General features: G+C 42.3%; 1 protein-coding gene across 4 annotated transcripts in view; it reads right to left on the reverse strand.

Moving 5' to 3' along the window:
• Positions 1-856: 856 nt before the first annotated feature.
• GABRR1 (gamma-aminobutyric acid type A receptor subunit rho1) overlaps positions 857-27,561 on the reverse strand; it is a 40,678-nt gene continuing 13,973 nt past the window's right edge. For 3 of the 4 annotated variants that reach the window (XM_077159282.1, XM_077159280.1, XM_077159279.1), the window contains 8 exons: positions 25,517-25,623; positions 24,711-24,778; positions 23,486-23,709; positions 11,471-11,553; positions 8,612-8,752; positions 6,567-6,719; positions 2,296-2,492; positions 857-1,150 (listed from right to left, as the gene is read on the reverse strand). In XM_077159282.1, the coding sequence (XP_077015397.1) occupies positions 857-1,150; positions 2,296-2,492; positions 6,567-6,719; positions 8,612-8,752; positions 11,471-11,553; positions 23,486-23,709; positions 24,711-24,778; positions 25,517-25,623 (1,267 nt within the window). Of the gene's footprint in view, positions 1,151-2,295; positions 2,493-6,566; positions 6,720-8,611; positions 8,753-11,470; positions 11,554-23,485; positions 23,710-24,710; positions 24,779-25,516; positions 25,627-27,561 lie in introns of all 4 variants that reach the window. The other variant, XM_077159281.1, reaches the window with a different exon arrangement.

The following is a 27,561-nucleotide window of genomic DNA, read 5'->3' on the forward strand; positions in this document are numbered from 1 at the left end:
AGGAAGTCCCCTGGAAGTTATTCTTATGCATTATATAGATATCCCCTTTTTAGTTTATGGTGTGTTAGAGAGGCTAGAGGGAAGTACCTGAAACTGTAGAGCTGTGTTCCAGTAGCCATGTTTCTTGAAGATGTTTGTATAGTGATATAGCTTTCACAATGTGACTATGTGATTGTGAAAACCTTGTGTCTGATGCTTTTATCTACAGTATGGACAGATGAGTAAAAAATATGGATAAGAGATAAACAAATAATAGGGGAAAGAAAGCTCAAAATAAATTGAGTAGATGGAAATAGTAGTGGTCAATGAAAGGGAGTGGTAAGGGGTATGGCATGTATGAATTTTTTCTTTGCTCTTTCTTTTGCTGGAGAGACGCAAATGTTCAAAAAAATGATCATGGTGATGAATACACAATAACTGATGATACTGAGAGCTGTTGATCATAACCATATCAAGAATGTTTGGATGTTTGTTTGTTGGTTTTAATAAAAATATGTCTTTGAAATTCATTCATATGTAAGCATCTAGCATCTAAAAAAGGCTGAACTACATACGGCGTGCTCACAACACTGGCAGTGTGCTTTTCCAGGCAATCTGGAACTATCACCAGTTGCTATGGTGGCACATTCCTGCAGCACCCCATATAATGCTGTGCATGCAATCAATGGTTACTAAGTGCAAATTAAAACAGTGAATGTATTGTTAATATCGCTATGGATGGCTGGAGAAGGGATAGTAAAACCATGGGTGGGTACTGGGAAATTTTTTTTAACTGTAACCCAAATTATTTTTCATCATACAAGTATTTCTATAGTACATGCCATAAAAATTATGAAACTTACAGAATTACTGGCATCTATGAAAAAATAGACCAGTATATTAAGTTGAATAAAATGTATGCTGCTGGAAAAATTATCCTGGAGTATTTATCAATGGCATGGGTGTCGATCCTCATGCTCACATAGTTACTTCTCTGACTCTTTCTGGGTGGGGAGCTCCTCTCTGAGGCTAGGGTCAGCTCTACCATCATCCTGTCTGGCTTCTCGCCGTTCTCCGGCAGGTAATTTCCCAGGTCGTTCATTTCCCCATCGCTGTAGCTGCCATCCAGCATGACACCGCGGGGCTGAGGTGATCCACATGTGCAGGGGAGCTGCAACACAAGTGGGGACAGCAGCTTGGCCTCATTTCTGAAGCCCTTCAAAACAACTGCATAGGGGAGGGTGTTGTCTTCTTTGGGTTTCTTTTTTTTTTTGAAAGGAAGGAAAGGAGGAAGAAAGGGAAACATTTTTAAACATTTTCTTGTTTTATTATATTTTGTTTGTTTGTTTGTTTTTTACATGGGCTGGGGCCGGGAATCGAACCAGGGTCCTCCGGCACGGCAGGCAAGCACTCTTGCCCGCTGAGCCACCGCGGCCCGCCTTCTTTGGGTTTCTTTTATTCCCAGTTAGGGGTGGGGGTAAAAACAATGGGGGTATCACTGCAAACACTGTAAAAGAACAGATACCCATTTTTAAGATCTACATATGGACTCCTGGGAAGCAGCACAATTCATACCAGAAAACAAATGTCTATAGTTCAATAATTGCCTTGTTCTCCATGAAATCATAATCTAATATGACCCCCGATAAAAATGTTTACAGGTAAAACTACTCTGATAGAGAGATAGAGAGTATGTATGTAGGCATGTGTGCATGTGTATGTTGTGTCACGGGGGTGGGAGATGGGAAGGTGCAGCATTGTGGGGATACATTACCACTATGTAGTTAGAGTTTTCTGGAAGAGAAATCCATTGAGCTGCAGACTAGAGGAAGGAAGGAAGGTCAGGTGGACGGGAAGATAATCTGGGAATCAAAATGGGAGACCCACGGGGCCACATACGAAGGCACATTTCCTAGAATGGATTCTAGGAACATTCCCCAGCATGGTTGTGCTTCCATGGAGGGTTCTTTCACATAAATAACATGCTCCACCATGTTGACCTGTCATTTGTTTTTATCCTGGGAGTCCCTCATAAAGCTATCAACACTACCAAGTTTAAAGGAACCATGTCCACGATGACCTGACCTAGCAGCTCCTGGTATATGACAGGTGTTAAATAAACACTTCAGTGAATGAAAGATGTAGCCCAGAGTACGTCTCATGGTGTTTTAAGATATATTATTCTGTCTGCTCTTCAAAACAACCCTGTGAAGCAGGTGGATGAGATTTTACAGAGAAGCTCTAACCTGCCTGAGGGTCCAGAGCTAGACCAGGCTCCACCCCTGACCAGAAACTTTAAGCTCATGGGAAAATCACCTTCTCCCTCAGCTTCCGCTCCTTCCATTCCTGCACCGTGGTCAGGTAGTTGACGGCCGCGTACTCCAGCACCGAGAGGAACACAAACACGAAGCTGACCCAGAGGTAGATGTCCACGGCCTTGATGTAGGAGACGCGGGGCATGGAGGCGTTCACGCCCGTGATGATGGTGGACATGGTCAGCACCGTGGTGATACCTGCAGCAAGCACGGCGAGAGATCAGCATTTGCTTGTCTTTTGCCAAACACATTGGACGGCTTCATGTTTCTGCTTCTTTGTCCCTACTGCTCCCCCTGCCCAGAATGTCAACTCTGACACTCTCTTTAGTAAACACCTTCTCATCTTTCAAGATTCAGCTTCTGGGAAGCTTTTCTTGTTCCCCCACCCCTCATCCCCACTCTTGCCCTCCCATCTGTATACTTGTGTATACATCAGAACAGCTGTATCACTTTATCCTCTGAAAAGAACCTCAGACATTTTGGCATTAAAACATTTGTTTCTGCCCTGATAAATCCCAGAGTGATTTGAACTGTGAATAAAAAAGTATCTGCAAAGTCCCCTTCAGGGAATGGTGAGAAAGAGGGAAAATTCAACTTCCCCAAGTTGAATTCTTGATATTCTCACAAGCAGTGTGGACAACCAAAGCTATGGGCTGAGCCCCCAATATTGGGGTTTGTTCATATGAAACTTAACCCCACAAAGGATAGGTCAAGTCTACTTAAATATAAGCCTAAGAGACACCCCCAAGAGAACCTCTTTTGTTGCTCAGATGTGGCTTCTCTCTCCAACCAACACAACAAGCAAACTCACCACCCTCCTCTGTCTACATGGGACATGATTCCCAGGGGTGTGGACCAACGTGGAACAGAAATCCTAGAATGAGCTGGGACTCAGCATCAAGGGATTGAGAAAATCTTCTCGACCAAAAGGGGGAAGAGTGAAATGAGACAAAATGAAGTGTCAATGGCTGAGAGATTCTAAACAGAGTCAAGAGGTTATCCTGGAGGTTATTCTTATGTATTAAGTAGATATCACCTTGTTAGTCAGAATGTAATGGAGAGGCTGGAGGGAACTGCCTGAAAATGTAGAGCTGTGTTCCAGTAGCCATGTTTCTTGAAGATGATTGTATAATAATATAGCTTTCACAATGTGACTGTGTGATTGTGAAAACCTTGTTTCTGATGTTCCTTTTATCTACCTTGTCAACAGAGGAGTAGAACATATGGAATAAAAATAAATTATAGGGAGAACAAATGTTAAAATAAATTTAGTTTGAAATGCTAGTGATCAATGAAAGAGAGGGGTATGGGGTATGGTATGTATGAATTTTTTTCTGTTTTCTTTTTATTTCTTTTTCTGAATAGATGCAAATGTTTCAAGAAATGATCATGATGATGAATATGCAACTATGTGATGATATTGTGAATTACTGATTATATAGGTAGAACAGAATGATCAAAAGTTAAGAACATTTGTGTTTGGTGTTTTTTGGTATTTAAAAAAAATTTTTAATGAAGAAAACATTTATTCCACTTCAATTTTTTTTAAAAAAGATTGCATTTATGAGCAAGTATATATGTTTATTGTAACTACTGCTCCATCAAGGGAAATAAAGTACATAAAGTTATTTTAATATAGGTGTCCTTGCTGCTGTTGTAGAGTTCTGTAGTCCTGAGACTGTATTACCAGCTGGCAGAGCCTATTCTGGCAGCCACCCCTGTGCTGGGCCTGGCTGCCCATTCAGCAATGTCAACTTGAGGACCTAGAGATCGTTTTTACCAAGGATGATGATGTCAACCTCATTTATAGGAGACAGTTTTTTAAAACCAGAATGCATATTCATTTAACACAGTAACTGTTAAAGCTATAGAACTACTGTTAAAGAAGGGACAGGGCATCTGTCAATGGAAATTTGCCCAGGATTTCAAATTAAGCTCAGAACATTTTCTTGGCAAACATCACATCACAGGGGATTGGGGTCGTCTTAAGGGCCAGGGAAAATCCAGTTTCACTAAAACCTGATGAGTCACTTTCTGTGGTGGATTGACTCCTGCCCCCCACAAAGACATGTTCAAGTTCTGACCTCTGGGAAGGGGTGGGAGTGTGTGTGTGTGTGTGTGTGTGTGTGTGAGAGAGAGAGAGAGAGAGAGAGAGAGAGAGATCTCATTTGTAAAGAGCACCTTCAAAAATCCTATTTGAATTCCTATTTGAATTTAAATCCTATTTGAATTCCTGTTTGGATTAAAATCCTATCTGAATTTAAATTCAATTAGAGTGGCTCTTAGCCTAGTATGGCTGAAATCCTTATAAACAGAGGAAATTGAGATACAGGCAGGAGAAACCCGAGGAGCAACCCAAGGACACAGACCACCATATGATGGAGGGTACAGAAGGCCTTCACCAGAATGCTACAGACTTCAGGAGAAGTAGGACCTTGTGGATTCCTTGACATTATACTTCTAGCTTCCGAAACCACAAGACAAAAAACTCCTATCTTTAAGCCACCCTGTCATGTGGTCTTTGTCATAGGAGCCCTGGCAGACTACAGCACCCTCTTCCCTGAGCCCCCTGGCCTGTCTGACCAGTGGTGGTGGTGTGACTAAGTTGGTGTGATATTCAAGATGGGGAAGAAAGCTGATGGCCAATAGCCATCAGTCAAATGCTCAGTGATTCTCAGAATTGCTGAGAGATATCTTAGAGCAGCTAGAAGTAAAATCCTAAAACTGTGGAATTGTAACCCATACCAAACTCTGCAGTCTGTTCTACAACTAATTATTATGCTGTGCTTTGAAATTTATTGGTTTTTTGCATAATGCTATTTTTCACAAAAAAGAAAAAAAAAGCCAATTGTGATGATAAAAATTATTTATTCCTTCTAGTCTTCAGTGTTCTGGAGCAGCTAGAAGGAAAAATCTGAGATGATGGTATGGTAGCCCATGACAAACTCTGGGATCTATCCTGTAACTACTTGGTGAAGAGTGCTTTGAAAACTATTGCTTTTTTCTTTCTTTGCTTTGTATCTATGTTATATTATACGATTTTAAAAGTTAAAAATAAAACTAACAGTACTTATTTAAATGAAGGATTATAAACAATTTTATGCTCTCTTTCAAAATCAATTTTGTGATCCCAGTTTTTTTATAAAGAGACTATATTTCCTTATTATAAAGACTATATATCCTTATTTTATCAGTAAAATAATTTAATAAAAGCTTTACCTTAAAAAAGAAAAGAATTACTGAGAGAGCTTTTTAAAATGCAGATTCCTGGGTCTTCCTCAAGGATTCTGATATCATAGCTCTCGACGGGGCCCAGGACTCTTTATTTTAAACAATTTCTCTGGGAGATTCTGTCACAAGGATCCCTCGGGCCACCTTTCAAGAAACTCTATTATAGAATGAGATTTCCTTAGGCAGATGGGCAGAGAAAGCGTCCACAGAACTGGATTGCCCATACCAGAACAATGCTCTACCAGGACCAAAATGGACTGTTTCAATGGGCATTCGTGAGGACCCGGAGTCAGTTTTACTACACAGATTCTTTATAATGGGATTTTACCTGTGAGTACATATGGGTTTTTTCTAAGTTATAATGCTAAATGAGCTATAGGGCCAATTTTTTTGGGGGGGGGAGTTTTATCTGGAAAGAATTACCTGTATTTTCAGATGCCTGGTATGATATATATGTGTATGTGAGAAGTTCCTTACTGTGCTGTTTGAAATCTGTGGTCCTTTAATCCACATTCAATATTGTTGGGTGGGAGCTTTTTGATTGGTTCCATGGAAGTTGTAACCCACCCAACTGTGGGTAGTAACTTTTGATTAGATGGTTTCCATGGAGATGTGTCTCCACCCATTCAAGGTGGGGTTGCTCACGGGAGCCCTTTAAGAGGGAACCATTTTGGAAAGAGCTTTAGAGTCAATGCAGCCAGACATTTTGAGATGAAGAAGGAAAACGCTTCTTGAAACAAGAAGCTTCTTGAAACAAGAAGCTTCATAAAACAAGAAGCCTGGAGAGAAAGCTAGCAGTCATCTCCATGTTTGCCATGTGGCTTTCCGGTTGAGAGAGAAACCCTGAACTTCATTGGCCTTCTTGACCCAAGGTATCTTTCCCTGGATGCCTTAGATTGGACATTTCTATAGTTTTGCTTTAATTTGGACATTTTCACAGTCTTAGAACTGTAAACTTGCAACTTAATAAATTCCCCTTTTTAAAAGCCGTTCTGTTTCTGGTATATCGCATTCTGGCAGCTTGCAAACTAGAACACTTACCTAGGGGAACCCTGGCGGGCACAGCTCTACGATCGATCCAGAAGGACACCCAGGACAGCATGACCATCAGGGTGGCGGGGAAGTAGGTCTGGAGCAAGAAGAAGAAGATGTGGCGACGCAAGGTGAAGTTAATGTACAGACGGTTGTACCAGCCTGGGGGACACAAGGAAGAAAAGACAGTACATGACATAATTATGCAGTGCAGCATTTTATCCAGGGAATCATATGTCTTAGATCCTTCCATTCCTCCATAGAGTGGAAGTGAGAAAAATCATCAGACACAGTGATTATGTGATAAGCACACCACCCGGATGAATCCATTTCAGGAACTCTTTGGCTTCTGTTCTATGCAAAGGCAGCCCCTTGAGAAAGTCATTTAAACTCTTGCTACTGAAAGTATGGTCTGGGGCTCAGCAGCATCACTATCACCTGAGAGGTTGTTAGAAATGCAGACTCTGGGCCCCCACCCAGAACCTGCTGGATCAAAATCTCCTTTTTAACAGTATTCCTCCACATGGCTCGTACACATGTTAAATTTCGAGAAGCACTGATTTAAACAACCCCTTTGGATTTCATTGTGAGGGAAAATAAGTTAAAATAACAAGCTAAGCACAAACTGCATTTACGCACAGAGTGAATTGTGACAGGTCTAGCTATGCCTTAGCTGTGCCCTTGTGTTCTTTGCAAAGGAAAAAATGCCTAAAGGAGATGAAAGGAATGGGAGAATGATGAAAGGAAAAGGCAGAATATTCTTGAGATGACTAGGAGAGGAAATGGGAACTTGGAGACATCAACGGATAACTTGGATTCCTGGGTAATTAAAATGAAAGGGACATGCCTGTTGGTACTAGAAAGTGATTAAAAAGGGAATGTCAGAATGCTAAGGGCCAAAGGAATGGGGGTCTCCGGATGAAACAAAACTGAAAGGTGATGTATAGAGAAGATGAGTTGTGTTGGATTGTCGTGATATGTTTCGAGTAGAACCATGCTCTCTGTTATAGATTAGGGAGAGCATAGTGTACTTAAAAGGTTAAACTACCCTGTGTAGTCAATCATGCAATGATTTAGTGATAAAAACTGCATAATGATTTAAGCAAAGTCATTCTGAATAGTGACGGTCAAAAGGAGGCAAGGGGTGGGGAAAATTAACTACAGCTGTTTAGCACAAGTAGCTAACTGGAAGGAGTCCATAGAGCACACCCTCAAGCAACAGGGGTCACAACATGCTCAGATTTTTTTATTTACAAGGCAACAATACTGCCTACAAGAAAATGACTGATTGTTCCTGCAGTGAGGCTTAGAAGAGGGCACTAAAGAGGAGATACCCACACAGTATGGCAAGAGGGAATTAGTCAAGAGTGGAGCAGCCCCAGGGGGGCTGGCTGGAGGCAGGAAGAGTATCAGTGGAGAATAACACTCCTGAAGTCATTTCTTGGCTGTAGAGGAGAGGGCTCTAGTAATCATATCAGGGATAAGATGATTGTCTCAAACCTACTCACATGGCTTATGTATGAATCCTGACTAATACTTTCTAGGTTATCACTTCTGATGCTTTGGCAGTATCATAAAACCACTTCCATCCAATGCTCATCTCCCTTAGACTTCGTTTAAGATTCCCATCTTTGACAGATGAGTCAAAAATATGGATTAAAAAATAAATAAATAATAGGGGGTACAAAGGGTAAAATAAATTGTGTAGATGGAAATACTAGTGGTCAATGAGAGGGAGGGGTAAGGGATGTGGTATGTATGGGTTTTTTCTCTTTTCTTTTTAATTCTTTTTCTGAATGATGCAAATGTTCTAAAAAATGATCATGTTGATGAGTACAGAAATATGTGATGATACTGTGAGCCATTGATTGTCACATGTATGGAATTTTTGTATGTGAAGATTTCTCAATTAAAAAAAAAAAGATTCCCATCTTTGAGTTCAGATTCATGTGGGTAACAGGCTTCAGTCCCTTGGGGACCAATCCACACTTTTCTTAAAAGAATACAGCCAAGCCAATGACTGCCCCAAATCTCAGCCCCCACCCCAGGCTCGCCTGTGCTGCTGTAGAAGGCCAGTTTAGTGGTGGTGTGGAATTCTTGAATGAGGAACTGAGAGAGTGAGATCCGCTCATCTGTCTTTAAGGAATCATTGCCTTTTTTCCAGTACAGCATGAGGTCATCTTCTGTGTAGGCATCTGAGAAGACAGGAGACACCATCAAACTCCAACTGGTGGGAAGACAGGCTATGTGGAAGCCGATCCTGATCAGCCTTGCATGCAATTGGGACTGTATTAGGACAGACTGAATAAACAAACTGCACTCTAAACAAGGCAAAATAAAATCTGAAAAGACAAATCTAATTTTTCCCAGCCTTCCAAAAGTTATCAGAGCAAATGATTTAGCTCAAGCCTAAATACTCGATAATTACTGTAAAAGTGCTCACTCCACCATTCAGCCTGGATTTATTGGATTAAACACAAATGAAATTTCTATTTTCACAGTCAAAAGTGGTTGAGTATTGGCAATTTCATATGATTCAGACTTGAAAGCCAGGATCATTTACTTTCTTTCTTCATTCAAAGTGCAATGACCTATCAATTTAATGCAAATACTTTTAAATACTATTGGATGATAAACACTGCATTCTATCCAGAAAGAACCCATAAAGAAGCAGGAGCAGACCTCCAGTTGTTCCTGAAAGTGAGGTCATTGTCCCATGAAAATCACCCTTTCTGGGCTACCACTTCCCACAGCCCCACCCGCTTTGGGCGAGCACATATGTCTATTCATGTGCACAGTTATTCCTCCAGCTGATCAAAGTTACCTACAGCCTGGACAGAATTGAAATAATGCCTAACTGAGTTCCCAGCCTGGTCTGCTCATGTATAAGCAGTTCTTTCCAGACCTACCGGACTCTTCTCTTATTTTATTCCAGTCTTCTAGCTCTTGACCTGAGTGATGGTTAATTTTTTGGGTCAACCTCGCTGAGTTATAGTCCTCATTATATTATTCAATCAAACACTAATCTAGTATTGCCGAAAGGTATTTTGTAATTGTGATTAACATCTATAATCAGTTGGCTTTAAGTAAAGGAAATTATCCTGGATAATCTGCAGGGGTCTCATCCAATCAGCTGAATGGCCATAAGAACAGAACTGAGATTTCCTTTAGGAAGAAGAAATTCCACCTGTGGACTGCAGTATCAGCTTCTGCCTGAGTTTCCAAGCTGCCTTTTATAACAGTCTGCACTACGGATTTCAAACTTTCCTAGACAATCCCACAATTATGTAAGTCAAGCCCTTGAATTAAATCCCTTATATAAATATGAATATAAATATGATTATAAATACATACACCTATGTCTGTATCTATGTGCTTGTGTCTTTGTGTCTGGGTATACTCACACACACATATACACACACAACACATAATCTGCTGATTCTGTTTCTCTGGTGGATGCCTGACTGTTACAACCTGGGAAAAACTCCAGTACAGAGGCACAAGCTGCCTGGTTGTAGCAGAAAAAACAGGTTTTAAAGCTAACAAATTTAGCATTTCATTCTGGCTCTGTCATATCTTATCTCTGTGTCCTCAAGCAAGTGATATACTCTTGGGTGGCTGTCTGGCCATTGTATAGTAGGGATGTCCCTTTATATGATAGAGATAACAGTGGCCTCACAGGAATTTTGTGAGGATTGACCGAGACAGCAGATGTAAAGCTCTGTGCAGTAAGGAGTCACTCCCGTGCTCCTGGGTTACCGTATACCTTTTCCGCACCTTCAGTTCCCTAGGAAGCTGCCTTTTTAGCCCCGCAATGCATGCTGGTGTGCCCGCCCTCCTGGGCTCTGGAGGACAGGAGCTGGGTCACCTGACCCACCGCCCCAAGCCCAGCCCGGCTGACAAGGGCACCCGGGACCAGTGAGATCCCTCACTAGCACTGTGGCATCTTCAGGGAAGGGGCAGTGGGTGTGCTGTTTTGGGAGGAGTACAGGAGCAGGAGCTTTGGGGGAGCCCAGATGATGCCCATCAGAAGAAGCAGTTTAGCAGAGAGGAGAGTGGAGCAGATGTGCAGAGACGTGAGCAGCTCGTCCCTGACACCGCCTGGGCCTTGATCTTCCTGAGGCCTACATTTTTTTTAGGTTGCCATGTGTGTGCAAGTGTCCCAAGGCACTTTGATTGTACCTGAGAATCTCAACCACCATGTGCACTCTCAGAGGCAGTTCTCTAAGGCAACTGTTGCTAAATTTGTTTTTGCTAAGAAATCCTTTCTTTGACAAAAAATTTTACTCAGTAGACCAATAAACCTGATAAAAAACAGGGTACTCTCGATGGACAATGTTTGTGAGTGCTGGGCTGGGGCCTTGGAAGGCAGACCTGCATTTGCTTCGCCCACCTACTCCCCTCCTCCAAGCAGCTGCTACAGGGAACTAGGAGAAAACGCCACAGAGCATAATTTGAAAAACACTGCTATAGGGCATTAAAAGGTCAGCTATGGGAATTGAGGGTTGTCATCCCAAATTTGCTCATGATTTTTAAAATTACCCTAGACCTAGATTTAATTGAAGAAATCACTTTAAAAGTATAGGCATGAAATAAACAATAGAGGGGAATGGGGCATATGGGAAGTTTAGGGTGTTCTTTTTTACTTTTACTTATTTTTTGGAGTAATGAAAATATTCAAAAATCGATTGCGATGATGAATGCACAATCCAATGATGATACTGTGAACCACTGATTGTGTACTCTGGATGATTATATGGTATGTAAATATACACTATACCTCAATTTTAAAAATCTAAAAAAAAAGATCCAGCAGCATGAATGGAGTACAAATGTTATTCTTGCTACTAAGTATTAGAGACAGAATTACTAAGAGCTGGTTACTGCTGTCTGGGACAAGGCAGTATACTCACAGCTTTCAATTTCCAGCGAGCATGTTTGTGTGTCCAGGGGAAATCTGCTGAAGTCCATGTTGCACATTGCAGTCACTGTAACCCTAGGAGCAAAAAGACAAAATCCCAGCTTTCAGAGCCTGCAAAATACAAGTGCAAAATGATAAAGCAAATAGAAGAGACCTCTGCTGCCTTCCAATTTTATAATTTCTTCCCTCTTCTGATTCATAGGCAATGTGTCAGGATTTCGACCAGTAGTTTATGAAGTGATAAATTCATTGAATACTTTTGTGTATCTATGTTTAACCTGGGGTCAGTAGTGAGGCATTTTAAAGAAGCAATGGTTTCAGTCCATACAGCAATGTAAAATAACAAAATTATCTCATAGTTAAGGAAGTCTTTTGTTTCTTAAAAGAAGCCAGAGGAACATAGACTGTTTTCCTGTTTTAGACAAATTCAAGTTCTTTTCTTTTAATGACTTGATTGATATTCAAGAATTTGTTTATAATGTTTCAGAAATAAAGCTAACAAAGCACTTATGCCAGTTGCCAAATTCAGCGCCTTTGTTTTTACATAGAATGTTGATATTTTTGCATTAATAATGCTATTTACTAGCAGGCAGAGGTGCTTTTAGTGGAGAATACCATGGAGACCACATGGAAAAACACTGGAAGGTCTTATTGTACCAAAGTGCAAGAACGTGTTGGCCCCTGATGGTTTTGTTTCATAGTTTCATACAGGAAAATAGGCTCCTAGAAAAGAACAAGCAAATACAGACCATAATCATAAAAGAAAGTCCTCCTGTCCTGTGGGAGCCGCACAGCAAAATATGATTAAAGGCTGTTGGCTAGCGACTATACCATTTTTCCTCCAGCCACACACAATTTACATGTATCAAGTTGTGAAAATTATTTGGATAATTCCCCTTGAAACAGAATTATCTGGAGCCAAATATTGGCTCCATTTTTCCCATTTTCAGTGTGAAATGATTGCATCCCGCACGGATTGCTTGTGAAGAGGTCGTGAACTGCTGGCAGGCTGGGTAGAGTCTTATCTTCTCAGGAATTCCTGATCAACAGGGTGTTTGGGGTGGGGATGGGGTGGCCATGGCAGTCAGGTCGGCACGTGGCCTTCAGATATCATTTGGCTTGGACTCCCGAGGGGGTGACCTTCCATGGTTATTGGTATATCACCAGTGTAACTGCCCCAATGACATCATCAGCAAGAAAGAAGCTAGGAGCTAAGTTTGAGGACACTGGGAGCTAAATTTGGGGACATGAAATGTCAAATGCAGGAAGATTTTTGCTAAGAACAAGAGGATTGAATCTCTCTTCTCTTTTCATTAGATGTTACAGAAACAGAGATAGAGGCAGGTAGGGCAGGGCAGTTCTACTTTGGCTAAGTGGCTTTGCTATCTCTGGGCCTGCTAGAGGCTGGTTGTCTCCTGAGTTCTTTATTCCCGCTGCTGGGCACTTCCAGGCTGTATGTCTCCATTTCCCAGCAGCAACTCCCCACCCACTCGTAATTCACCCACCATCCACGCCACATGGACTCACATATTGCCTGTTCTGAACAAACCTGGGAACACAGACTGACCCTGGCCACAGCAGAAACTTCTCTTGGCTCCCTAAGGTAGTTAGAAAGCTCATCTCTCCCCCTCTAGCCCTCTAGCTGCAAGGTATCCCACAACTGCTGGCACACAAATACCAAGCTCTTCAGGTGGTCCAGTGAAGCCCTATCTCTGGGATGTGATTTTAGGACATGGTCCCCTTTCTCTCCTTCCTGCATCTCAGGGCTCAGGCTCACACATGGCCATAACTCTCTCCTAAGAAAAATCTCACAGATCTTTTCTTCTTCCAGCCCTCATTGACTCTTTCCAACAGTCATTGATTCTTCCATATCTTGAAGTTGACTAGGAGTTCAAGTGTTGTGGAATTGGTTTTTGAGCATTTCCTTAGTAAAATCTACCTGGCATAAAGAAGAATTTCACTTGGAATTTTACTTTATTGTAGGTGCTCAGTATATTTCCGTTTCAGCATCCTGTTACCTGTCCTTCCCTTTCCTCTCCACCCACTCCCTGGGTGTGCACCTCTATTTACATCTGAGTCATTTGGTCCCATGTCTCTCTCCGCCCCCTTCCTGCAACCCCTCTCAGGGCAGTGACTTTATATCATTCATTATCATGTCCTCAGATGATGGCAAAGGTTTTCATTTGCATCACAGCAGGAACCACCCTGGTGCCTAGAAGTTTCTTAATAAAAATCTACTAAGTCAACCAATGAGTGAATGAGATGGGAGGGCACTTATTAGAATATATTTTAAGAGCTGATCAGGTGCTGACAGGCTTGGTAATGCCTAAGTGCTCCATGTTCTTCCCAAAATAAATCTCAAGGTCATAATCACAGTAACCTTGGCCTCTTTTCTTGTCGGCTTGTTTTTTTCCATTGAATAGCAGATAAACCCAAGATTTTATTTGTAATGAAAAATCAGACTATCTGTTTTTAGGCACAAGAATTGAATGGAACTGTTTCCCCTGGTGGGTGAGGCTTACTGATGATTTTTGTCCTGAATACATAGGAGGTTTTCCACTCCCTTGTTTCCTCTGTTCTGCCTTCGGTGGTCATGTCCAGTGGTGTGCTGGAGTAGATTTCTCCTGGCTCATCAGAGCTGATTGTTATATTTTCAGGAATTTTGCAAGCCAGTTGTTAAAAACAGCCATTATTAGAAATTAAATCATATCGACTTGCAACTAAATAAGTTACATGAAAAGCAAAAATAATACCCAGAGCTCATCACTTTCTAATTATTTAGAAATAATCAGTACACTTTACTATATAGTATACTTTACAATGAATCTATGCTCTTGAGGTTAATTACCTCTACTGTACGTGTGTGGTAGAAATGTTATCTGATGGTGAGCTGCTGCACGTCTTCCCCTCTCCATGTTCACTGACATCATGTTGGTGGCTTGAAATTGCCCACAATGGGAGTATTTGCACTACAGAATTGTTAAATGTTACAGATCAGGGCTTGATTTATTGTTTTGTTTACAATCTAGACTTAAGAAAATGATTGTACAGCCTTAAGAAAGCAGATTAAACTTCAAAGTATGCCATGTCTATAGTCATTGCACAGTGAATAGTATTAAAAATTGAGCACACACAGGACTTCCTGGAAGATGGCGGCTTAGTAAGACGCGCGGATCTTAGTTTCTTCTCCAGGACACCTACTAGGGGAGTAGAAACGATACAGAAAGCGCCCAAAGCCACAACAGAGATAAAAAAGACAGCGTACCCCATCCTGGAACGGCTGGCTGGCTGAGAGAAGCAGCTCGGGTGAGATCGCCGAGGCGCGCGGGCCTTACCGGGCGGGGCGGCAAGCGGCCGGAGTTACTCCCTTCCCCCTTCCCGGGCCGGCTGGGAGAATTGGAGAGGTGGTCCCCTGAAACCAAGGCGACTGGCACCCACACCACGCGCAGCCCCCGGACCAACTGAGAGAATTGGATCGGAAACCCCCAGGCCGCGGAGAAAGGTGACGGGTGGGGGAGGCCCCTTCCAAACCCGTGACTCCCGGGGAACGTGCACTCTCTCGGGCGGGCCGCTGCCGCTGGCACCCTCCCGCCACGCTTGTTGCCCAGGGCCGACTAGGAAATTCGGACGGGCTCTTTCCCTGGCTGCGGCGACCAGCAACCCTCCCTGCGTTCGGACCCCGGGCCGGCTCAAGCCGTTTCGGCTAGCGAACCCCCAGGACGGCGAGAGTTTTCCAAAGTTTAAGGTCCCACAGCACCTTTTACTGGTGGGACCCGCAGACAAACGGGTGCCACGAGCGCCACCTACTGGGCAGGATAAGAAAAACAGAACCCAGAGATTTCACAGAAAAATATTACAACCTTGCTGGGTCCAACACCAAGAGAAATCTGAATAAATGCCCAGACGCCAGCAGCAGAAGATAACTGTCCACGCTCAAAAGATTGAGAATATGGCTCAGTCAAAGGAACAAACCAATAGCTCAAATGAGACACAAGAGCTGAGACAACTAATGCTGAATATACGAACAGAAATGGAAAACCTCTTCAAAAATGAAATCGATAAATTGAGGGAGGACATGAAGAGGACATGGGCTGAACATAAAGAAGAAATAGAAAAACTGAAAAAACAAATCGCAAAAATTGAGCACACAATTTTCTAGTATTTAATCTATTACTCAATTCAGCAAAAAAGTCATGTCTGACGAATGTGTGAAGCTCCTACATAGTTCTTTGCTGTTTCGCTTTCATCTTATCCATTAGCAGAAATGAAAATATCAATCAACATTTATGTGAGATCTATGTTTGTTTCTCAATCAGGTGGGCAAACAAGTGTTCATAAACATTTTATTTATAGACTGATTTTGTTGGCAATAGAATTATCAAAACTGATAGTGGGCTTTATAAGAAATAGCAAATTCTGAATGTATGGAACTTATAATACAGAGTATTGAATATTTCATTTCACTTGTAAATCATGTACTATGCATCCTTTATTTCAGTAATGTTTATAATAGACTTACAAATGTCTATACCTGCATATTTTTTTCCAAGACAGCCAGCTGTTAAACATTTACTAACACATCACCAGTCATTTTGCCTTATGGTTTAGGAGTCTTGGCAGTGCTATTGAGTTGGGTTGTTTTGTTGGTAGTTTTTGAGTCTTAAGGTACCTTGACTACCTGCCTCAGAAGTAAAGACTCCAGGGAGAATTAACCCAAAGTGGCTTGGGGAAAGGATTGCATATCCTCAACCCACCTGGTTCTTCCTGTGGGAGTAGGCATTTCAAGCCATGGAGATGAAAAACCCATATCCCCACTCTAAGTCTGGTACCTAATTGCTTAGGTTCCAAGTCAGGATGAGCACTGAGGAATCATTATAAATATTCCTTTGAGGGAGGGAAGAAATCCAGTTGTAACATTGCTGGAGATGTAGAGGGATGTTGGCCCATCTCTAACTCAATGGATGCACTGTGCAGCTGTGCAGGCATCCCCTCCTTACACAAATGGTGTGGGGATTCCTCTTTACCAGTCAACATGTAAACCAAAACAAAGTCTGTAGGACTGAAATGCACCATCTGTACAGCACAATGAGGAGAATATCACAGCGAGTAACCAGGTCCCTTCTCTGTGAAGGCCAGCAGATCTTCTGCACACCCTCTTAAGGTCAGCTCAAAAGAGCAGCAGAGGTTCTCCAGAAATCAGGTGTCTGGAAGAGGCGGTTCTCCGGAAGTTAGAATAGCTACTGGGGGAGTGGAGACGATACAGAGCAGCTCCCAGAGCCACGACAGAGATCAAACGGATGGCGTACCCCATCCTGGAATGGCTAACTGTCTGGGAGAACCAGCTCTGGTGAGATCGCGGAGGGGCACAGGCTTTCCCGGGTGGGACGGCAAGCGACCGGAGTCCCTCCCTTCCACCTTCCCAGGCCAGCTGGTAGAATTGGACAGGCGGTCCCCTTAGGCCGCGGCGGCTGGCGCCCCCACCACATGAGGACCCCGGACCAACTGAGAGAGTTGGGTCGGAAATCCTCAGACCGCGGAGAACGGTGACCGGGGGGTCCCTTCCAAACACCTGACTCCCCGGTCCGGCTGGGAACGGTGCACTCTCCCGGGCTGTGGCGGCTGGTGCCCTCCCGCCACGCTTGGCACCCCGGGCCGACTAGGAAATTCGGTCAGGTGCTCTCCCGGGCTGTGGCGGCCGGCGACCCTCCCCGCGTTTGGACCCCCGGGCCGGCTGGCACTCTTCCAAGTCTCTTCGGCTGGCAAACCTCCCCCATGGCGAGAGTTTTCCAAAGTTAAAGGACCCACAGCACCTTTTACTAGTGGAACCCGCAGACAAACGTGTGCCACGAGCGCCACCTACTGGGCAGGATAAGAAAAACAGAACCCAGAGATTTCACAGAAAAATCTTTCAACCTGTTGGGTCCAACACCCAGGGAAATCTGACTAAATGCCCAGATGCCAGCAGAAGATAACGGATCATGCTCAGAAAATTGAAAATATGGCCCAGTCAAAGGAACAAACCAATAATTCAAATGAGATACAGGAGCTGAAACAACTAATGCTGAATATACGAACAGAAATGGAAAACCTCTTCAAAAACGAAATCGATAAATTGAGGGAGGACATGAAGAAGACATGGGCTGAACAGAAAGAAGAAATAGAAAAACTGAAAAAACAAATCAGAGTTTATGGAAGTGAAGGATAAAGCAGAAAAGATGGAGAAAGCAATGGATACCTACAATGATAGATTTAAAGAGACAGAATATAGAATTAGTGATTTGGAAGATGGAACATCTGAATTTCAAAATAAACAGAAACTATAGGGAAAATAATGGAAAAATTTGAACAGGGGATCAGGGAACTCAAGGACAATATGAACCGCACAAATATACGTGTTGTGGGTGTCCCAGAAGGAGAAGAGAAGGGAAAAGGAGGAGAAAAACTAATGGAAGAAATTATCACTGAAAATTTCCCAACTCTTATGAAAGACCTAAAATTACAGATCCAAGAAGTGCAGTGCACCCCAAAGAGATTAGACCCAAATAGGAGTTCTCCAAGACACTTGCTAGTTAGAATGTCAGAGGTCAAAGAGAAAGAGAGGATCTTGAAAGCAGCAAGAGAAAAACAATCCATCACATACAAGGGAAACCCAATAAGACTATGTGTGGATTTCTCAGCAGAAACCATGGAAGCTAGAAGACAGTGGGATGATATATTTAAATTACTAAAAGAGAAAAACTGCCAACCAAGACTCCTATATCCAGCAAAATTGTCCTTCAAAAATGAGGGAGAAATTAAAACATTCTCAGACAAAAAGTCACTGAGAGAATTTGTGACCAAGAGACCAGCTCTGCAAGAAATACTAAAGGGAGCACTAGAGTAAGATATGAAAAGACAGAAGAGAGAGGTATGGAGAAAAGTGTAGAAAGAAGGAAAGTCAGATATGATATATATAATACAAAAGGCAAAATGGTAGAGGAAAATATTATCCAAACAGTAATAACACTAAATGTTAATGGACTGAATTTCCCAATCAAAAGACATAGATTGGCAGAATGGATTAAAAAACAGGATCCTTCTATATGCTGTCTACAGGAAACACATCTTAGACCCAAAGATAAACATAGGTTGAAAGTGAAAGGTTGGGAAAAGATATTTCATGCAAATAACAACCAGAAAAGAGCAGGAGTGGCTATACTAATATCCAACAAATTAGACTTCAAATGTAAAACAGTTAAAAGAGACAAAAAAGGACACTATCTACTAATAAAAGGAACAATTAAACAAGAAGACATAACAATCATAAATATTTATGCACCAAACCAGAATGCCCCAAAATACGTGAGGAATACACTGCAAACACTGAAAAGGGGAATAGACACATATACCATAATAGTTGGAGACTTCAATTCACCACTCTCATCAATGGACAGAACATCTAGACAGAGGATCAATAAAGAAATAGAGAATCTGAATATTACTATAAATGAGCTAGACTTAACAGACATTTATAGGACATCACATCCCACAACAGCAGGATACACCTTTTTCTCAAGTGCTAATGGATCATTCTCAAAGATAGACCATATGCTGGGTCACAAAGCAAGTCTTAACAAATTTAAAAAGATTGAAATCATACACAACACTTTCTCAGATCATAAAGAAATGAAGTTGGAAATCAATAATAGGCGGGGTGCCAGAAAATTCACAAATACATGGAGGCTCAACAACACACTCTTAAACAACAAGTGGGTCAAAGAAGAAATTGCAAGAGAAATTAGTAAATACCTAGAGGCGAATGAAAACGAAAACACAACATATCAAAACTTATGGGACGCAGCAAAGGCAGTGCTAAGAGGGAAATTTATTGCCCTAAATGCCTTTATCAGAAGAGAAGAAAAGGCAAAAATGCAGGAATTAACAGTCCACTTGGAAGAACTGGAGAAAGAACAGCAAACTAATCCCAAAGCAAGCAAAAGGAAAGAAATAACAAAGATTAGAGCAGAAATAAATGAAATTGAAAACATGAGAACAATAGAGAAAATCAATAAGACCAGAAGTTGGTTCTATGAGAAACTCAATAAGATTGATGGGCCCTTAGCAAGATTGACAAAAAGAAGAAGAGAGAGGATGCAAATAAATAAGATCAGAAATGGAAAAGGAGACATAACTACTGACCTCACAGAAATAAAGGAGGTAATAACAAGATACTATGAACAACTTTACGCTAATAAATACAACAATTTAGATGAAATGGACGGGTTCCTGGAAAGACATGAACAAGCAACTTTGACTCAAGAAGAAATAGATGACCTCAACAAACCAATCACAAGTAAAGAGATTGAATTAGTCATTCAAAAATTCCCTAAAAAGAAAAGTCCAGGACCACACGGCTTCACATGTGAATTCTATCTAACATTCCAGAAAGAATTAGTACCAACTCTCCTCAAACTCTTCAAAATAATCGAAGTGGAGGGAAAACTACCTAATTCATTCTATGAAGCCAACATCACCCTCATACCAAAACCAGGCAAAGATATTACAAAAAAAGAAAACTACAGACCAATCTCTCTAATGAATACAGATGCAAAAATTCTCAATAAAATTCTAGCAAATCGTATCCAACAACACATTAAAAGAATTATACATCATGACCAAGTAGGATTCATCCCAGGTATGCAAGGATGGTTCACTATAAGAAAATCAATTAATGTAATACACCACATCAACAAATCAAAGCAGAAAAATCACATGATCATCTCAATTGATGCAGAGAAGGCATTTGACAAGATTCAACATCCTTTCCTGTTGAAAACACTTCAAAAGATAGGAATACAAGGGAACTTCCTTAAAAATAATAGAGGGAATATATGAAAAACCCACAGCTAATATCATCCTCAATGGGGAAAAATTGAAAACTTTCCCCCTAAGATCAGGAACAAGACAAGGATGTCCACTATCACCACTATTATTCAACATTCTGTTGGATGTTCTAGCCAAAGCAATTAGACAAGAAAAAGAAATACAAGGCATCAAAATTGGAAAGGAAGAAGTAAAACTATCACTGTTTGCAGACGATATGATACTATACGTAGAAAACCCAGAAAAATCCACAACAAAATTACTAGAGCTAATAAATGAGTATAGCAAAGTAGCAGGCTATAAGATCAACACTCAAAAATCTGTAGCTTTTCTATACACTAGTAATGAACAAGCTGAGGGGGAAATCAAGAAACGAATCCCATTTACAATCGCAAGTAAAAGAATAAAATACCTAGGAATAAATTTAACCAAAGAGACAAAAAACCTATATAAAGAAAACTACAAAAAACTGCTAAAAGAAATCACAGAAGACCTAAATAGATGGAAGGGCATACCGAGTTCATGGATTGGAAGACTAAACATAATTAAGATGTCAATCCTACCTAAACTGACCTACAGATTCAATGCAATACCAATCAAAATCCCAAGAACTTATTTTTCAGAATTAGAAAAACCTGTAAGCAAATTTATCTGGAAGGGCAGGTTGCCCCGAATTGCTAAAAGTATCTTGAGGGAAAAAAACGAAGCTGGAGGTCTCACGTTGCCGGACTTTAAGGCATATTATGAAGCCACAGTGGTCAAAACAGCATGGTATTGGCATAAAGATAGATATATCGACCAATGGAATCGAATAGAGTGCTCAGATATAGACCCTCTCATCTATGGACATTTGATCTTTGATAAGGCAGTCAAGCCAACTCACCTGGGACAGAACAGTCTCTTCAATAAATGGTGCCTAGAGAACTGGATATCCATATGCAAAAGAATGAAAGAAGACCCGTATCTCACACCCTATACAAAAGTTAACTCAAAATGGATCAAAGATCTAAACATTAGGTCTAAGACCATAAAACAGTTAGAGGATAATGTAGGGAGATATCTTATGAAACTTACAATTGGAGGCGGTTTTATGGACCTTAAACCTAAAGCAAGAGCACTGAAGAAGGAAATAAATAAATGGGAGCTCCTCAAAATTAAACACTTTTGTGCATCAAAGAACTTCATCAAGAAAGTAGAAAGACAGCCTACACAATGGGAGATAATATTTGGAAATGACATATCAGATAAAGGTCTAGTATCCAGAATTTATAAAGAGATCGTTCAACTCAACAACAAAAAGACAGCCAACCCAATTACAAAATGGGAAAAAGACTTGAACAGACACCTACCAGAAGAGGAAATACGGATGGCCAAGAGGCACATGAAGAGATGCTCAATGTCCCTGGCCATTAGAGAAATGCAAATCAAAACCACAATGAGATATCATCTCACACCCACCAGAATGGCCATTATCAACAAAACAGAAAATGACAAGTGCTGGAGAGGATGCGGAGAAAGAGGTACACTTATCCACTGTTGGTGGGAATGTCAAATGGTGCAACCACTGTGGAAGGCACTTTGGCGGTTCCTCAAAAAGCTGAATATAGAATTGCCATACGACCCAGCAATACCATTGCTAGGTATCTACTCAAAGGACTTAAGGGCAAAGACACAGACGGACATTTGCACACCAATGTTTATAGCAGCGTTATTTACAATTGCAAAGAGATGGAAACAGCCAAAATGTCCATCAACAGAAGAATGGCTAAACAAACTGTGGTATATACATACGATGGAATATTATGCAGCTTTAAGACAAGATAAACTTATGAAGCATGTAATAACATGGATGGATCTAGAGAACATTATGCTGAGTGAGTCCAGTCAAAAACTAAAGGACAAATACTGTATGGCCCCACTGATGTGAACGGCCATTCGAGAATAAACTTGGAATATGTCATTGCTAACAGAGTCCAGCAGGAGTTAGAAACAGGGTAAGATAATGGGTAATTGGAGCTGAAGGGATACAGACTGTGCAACAGGACTAGATACAAAAGCTCAAAAATGGACAGCACAATAATACCTAAGTGTAAAGTAACCATGTTAAAACACTGAATGAAGCTGCATCTGAGCTATAGATTTTTGTTTTGTTTTGTTTTGTTTTACTATTATTATTACTTTTATTTCTTTTCTCTATATTAACATTCTATATCTTTTTCTGTTGTGTTGCTAGTTCTTCTAAACCGATGCAAATGTACTAAGAAATGATGATCATGCATCTATGTGATGATGTTAAGAATTACTGATTGCATATTTAGAACGGTATGATTTCTAAATGTTGGGTTAATTTCTTTTTTTTCCGTTAATTAATAAAAAAAAAGAGCAGGAGACGTTTCTAGAGCTGGCCATGCAGTGAAAGCCACGTTGTGCTGCTTGTGCTTAAGGAAAGCCTCTCCAGTTCACAGCTTAATGAGCAATTAAGCATTTTTAAGGCATCTGAGCTTGTGAGAAGGAAAACATTTAATTCTTTATACTTCAAAGTGATGCTCAGTATCCCATTTAAATTCTATAAACTTGCCCAGGTTCCCCATCGTTTCTCAAACAGGACACCATGGTAAAAAAGGATGGAAAACACAGCTATAACTGACCAGGTAGAGTAAAAGCAACTTTTTTTTAACCAAGTTCTAAAACGTACTCCAAAAATGTGAATCAGAGAGATTGGAGAAAGCTAGTCTTGAGAAGAATGTTTTATATATTTCTGACTCCTACTAGAGAAATAAACATTTTTATCAAGTAAACTTTAAAAAGATTGAAATATAACATACAAGACAGAGCATAAAACATAAGTATCAGCTTGAGAAATGTCCCCAAATGTATTTTCAAGACTGACATTTCTTTACATTTTTTACTTTACGTGCCAAGTTAGTTTTCCTTGATGTTTAGATGAGAAGTCAGCAGCTACTGAAAAAGTGGAAGCTGGATGGATTAATATTCCAAGCCAAAAAGCATAATTGGTTGTGGAACCAATTATCGTCTTGGCTAAGACAGTGACCTACCTTTCTTTGTGCGCTTTAGGTATAGAAAACCTCTCAGGAAAGAAAAATGCACCAAAGGCGGGCCGGGAAAGGGCCCCCCGGGGCCTCACCTGAGGCTGTAGAGCACCTTTCCGTCAGGCTGGACCCGCAGCATGACGTTGTCTGTGGTGGTGTCGTGGATGAAGGAGCGCTTGGAGTGCACGAAAAACATGTCCGGGACCCAGATCTTCTTCACCAGCCGGCCGTCGAACGTCATGCTGAGGTTGTTGGTGCTGGGGAAAGACAGCCTCTCGTCCTTCCAGTAGTGCCTCAGGTACAGGGTCATCGTAAAGTCCTGGGGCAGAGATGGGGACCCGACACCCAGACAACCCACTGGGAGTCAACAGGAGATGCAATGCCCCGTGGAGCCCGTCACCCTGCTGGGGAATGAAACTCAGCCAAATGAGTCCTGTCCCTAATGGCCTTGTTTCCAAGGGTTAGTTACTCTTCCTTCGAGAGAGGGACTCAGCAAGAGGAGTGGAGCAGACACTGTGTCCCCAGTTCTCACCCAACCCTCTGGTCATTTGCAGATGCTACTGCCAGCACCTGTGAGCCTGAGGGCTCGCCAAGTCCCCACACAGGGCAACCTGAAGCACCAGAGGTTCATGCTACAAGGATCATGGAGGGGTGATGCATAAATACCCCTGCTCCCTTGCCCCTCCCAGAGTTCCCCCATGGGACTGAGCTCCAAAGTAGTAACTAGTTTGATAATACAGCCCTTTTTGCTTCCTTCCTTTCCCCATCTGACTTCTCTGTGGCCTTCAGTGTTTCCTGGGATCACCTCTGAAATAAACTATTTGTGCTAGAATGCTTGTCTTGGGTCTGCTTCTTGGAGAACCCAAACTAAGTTAAGGCCCTAAAAAGTCCTGTAGGTCAGGGAGTTGTTGAATATTCCATTTCGGATCTGAACCCATCAAAAAGAAAGAAAAGGGACACTCTTGCTTCTTTTACATTTCCACAGCCAGCCACAGAATTCTCCGCAGGAAGATGTGCCTGGCTGTATGGCAGCTGCAACCTTGCACCTTGTTGTTTGAGAAATTTTCCCCAGGGTAATATGTCCTGATGGCAAGAGCCTAGGTGACAGGGGAGGAGAGCAGATTAAGTTTGTCACACAGCTCTATTCCCTACTAATTGGGTGGCTGTGGGCAAGCATCTTAACCATTCTATAAAATGAGAGTAGGAATTCCCACCTCCCCGGGCAGTTGTGAGATGGAGCGAATCCAGGTGAGCACGTCTGGGTCAGCACAGGCCCAGTAGGAATCCCCTGCCCGCAGCCACGGTCAGAGAAGCACTTACCATGTCAACCTCTGAGATGCTGTCCAAGCTTTCCACCTGCACATCCACGCCAACAGGAATGGCCGGACCTGGGACGGGGCAGGATGAGGACATTTATTCTTCTGACTTAAACTGTTACTATGGAAGAAGTAGGGAAAGGGAGCGTTTTCCCCGGAACCCTGGGGTCATGCCAGATTTGAAGGTTTGGGGTTCCCACACGCCGACCTGAAGTCAATCAGAGATAAAAGGCAGAATACAGACTGGCTCCCTGGTATACACCAGCAAAGCTTAAAAAAAAAAAGAAAAAGAAAATTGTCTGAAACATCCAGGTGGTTCTGAAATGATGCAATTCTTTGGTAATGCCTGTTCAATTAAACGTATGATGAAGACATAGGTCAAAGGGTGAGCCCTCCCAGCTCCCAGATGAGAACAAATTTAGTCCAAGGTTGTTTTATCCTCCCAGAGCATTTTCAGTAGTCAGCTTTGGCTGCAGCTGCCTCATCTTCCTCTTGCCTGCCCTACTGCCAGCTGCTGACCTCGCTGATCCTGAGCCATCCTTGTTAAGGACGTGTGGACAGCTGGGGCAGGACCAGCCTGGCCACCAGCCAGCAGTGCCTCCTGAGAGCGCACCGAGCAGGGCCCAGGTTGGGACAAAGCAGGCGCTCAGGAGATGCTGTGGACTTGGTGCCTTGTCCACCAAAGACAGCCGTGGCAGACCTGGTCAGGGGAGGGCAAAACCGTGTGGTCCCTTTTCTCGATTTCCTGCTCACACACTGACAGAAGGGCCTAAGAAAAGAAGACGGGCTTCAAGGGTGCATGTCCCCTACCTCCAAAGCCGGGCCTCATGCTGAAATCATGGTCATCTATCCTCAGAAGGTGCTCAGATTTTGTCAGTGGTGATTTGGTGATATCAGGGTTTCGTTTTAGAATTGGACTGCTGGGGAATAAAAAACACGAAACAGGTTGATTGCATACTCTAACCAAGCCAGATTTTAAAACATAAATTTACATTCAGGCTTGATCTTGACAGGTGTGAATGGGAGTGTTCTTTCTTCTTTTAAGCTACTGGGTATCCCTTTTTCCTTTCTCCAGGGAAGGAGAAAGGAAATTTCCTTTCCTATTTCCTGTCTGGATAATGAACTGACCCAGAAAGTCCAAGTCAGAGGCTCTCAGCCATGACCACTCATTAAAATCACCCAAGGAACTTTAAAATACCAATGTCCAGGCACCACTCCAAAGATTCAGATTTGAATGTTCTAGGGGTAAGATCTGGAAATCAGGATTTGTAACAGCTTGCCAGATGATTTTAATCTGTGATCGAGGCTGAGAACTGTGATCCTGAGCCTAATTAAGGTCTCAGCCCTTTTGGGGGGGTTAGTGCTAGACGGCAGAGCCAGTGGTCTGGGTGGCCCACCCTGAGACCAGGATGGACTTGCCTTCCCATTGGATGCCAACCATCCTGCGTCCATGGGAGGCAACTTCTTGTGCTGTTTCTTTTGAATTGCAGCTAGGGCCATTCTTTATTATAAATAGGCAATATATTCACAGGTTTCAACAGTTAAAACAAAAAGAAAGAAATCCAGTGAAAAGCCAGTCTCCCACATCTGCCTTCATGCACCCCCATTCCCTCATCAATAGGGACCTCTCTTATTGGTTTCTTCTATCCATCCAAGTAAATACATATCCAAGGAAATATAAATTTATATTTTCAGCTTCCAATTTTTAAAATAAAGCTGAACTATGTGGACTCTCCTACATCCTGCTTTTATTTATTCATTTATTTACTTAATATGCCTTGGATTTTTTTCCATCGGAGGTATCTTGAGCCACTTGAGTCCTTTTCGCACTAGCATGGCATTCCATCCCGTGGATGCACCATGGCTCACTTGAGCAGGCTTCTATTGGCAGACATTTGATTTACTTCCAGTCTTTCTCTGTTATAAAACGTGCAATGACTTCTATATCTTCAAGTCACTACCATCTTTAGAAGCCAGGGAGATAATTAAACTTCCTTCTTACTCATCCTTATACCAACATCAAGTATGTTCTCTCCGGGGTCAGTAACTTCTCCCCACCTCCTCACCACCACATTCTTACATACTTCTCTAGTCTAGTCTCAGCTAGGCTTGCTAAAACCCAGATCCCTGAGCCCACACCAACCCAACCAATGCAATTTCTGATCCCCCGGTGTGGGGCAAGTCCCAAGAATTTGCTGTTCTAACAAGTTCCCCGGTGAGACTGCTGCAGCTAGTCAGGTTTGACACTTGGAGAACCACAGCCCTGGTGCATTTATCCTCAATAGAGTTCCCTCGCTTACAACTAGCTCAGTCCACCTTTCACCCTTCCCCATCTTCTTTGCTGAAGAAATCATTTAGCACTGGGGGGCCCAGGAAATGCAACTGGGAGACAGAAAAGCAGGGCTCCCACCTCATCTGTGACTGCTCGTGTCATGCCTGTAGGCAGCTTGTTTCCCCAAGACTCCTTTCCTTAAAAAGTTCTGTGACCTGACGGGGGTGTGAGGATTCAGTGAAAGAATGGGGGTAGAAGCACTTTTCAGACTGTGAAGTGGCACACAGATGGAAGGAACCTATGGCATCAGGGAGCCGTCAAGGATGTTTCCTTCTAAAAGGAGGAAATAACTGCTGGTAGAAAAGGAAGGGGCTCAGAGAAAGAACCTGAATTAGTGAGTCCAGAGCTGCTACCAGACATGAGGGAGCAAGAGGAGGGTCTTCAGGAGCAGGCCAGTCCCCACGGCTGAGGACGTCCTCTCTCCCACCCAGCTCCCTCCAGGAGCCCCACCTCCCTTCCCTTTTAGGTTTTCCTCCCTTTGTCTCCCACCCTCCACTTCCTACTTAGTTGGGGGGTGGAGGGG

The sequence above is a fragment of the Tamandua tetradactyla genome, chromosome 5 (genome assembly GCF_023851605.1).
Source record: "Tamandua tetradactyla isolate mTamTet1 chromosome 5, mTamTet1.pri, whole genome shotgun sequence".
NCBI classification, from domain to species: Eukaryota; Metazoa; Chordata; class Mammalia; order Pilosa; family Myrmecophagidae; genus Tamandua; species Tamandua tetradactyla.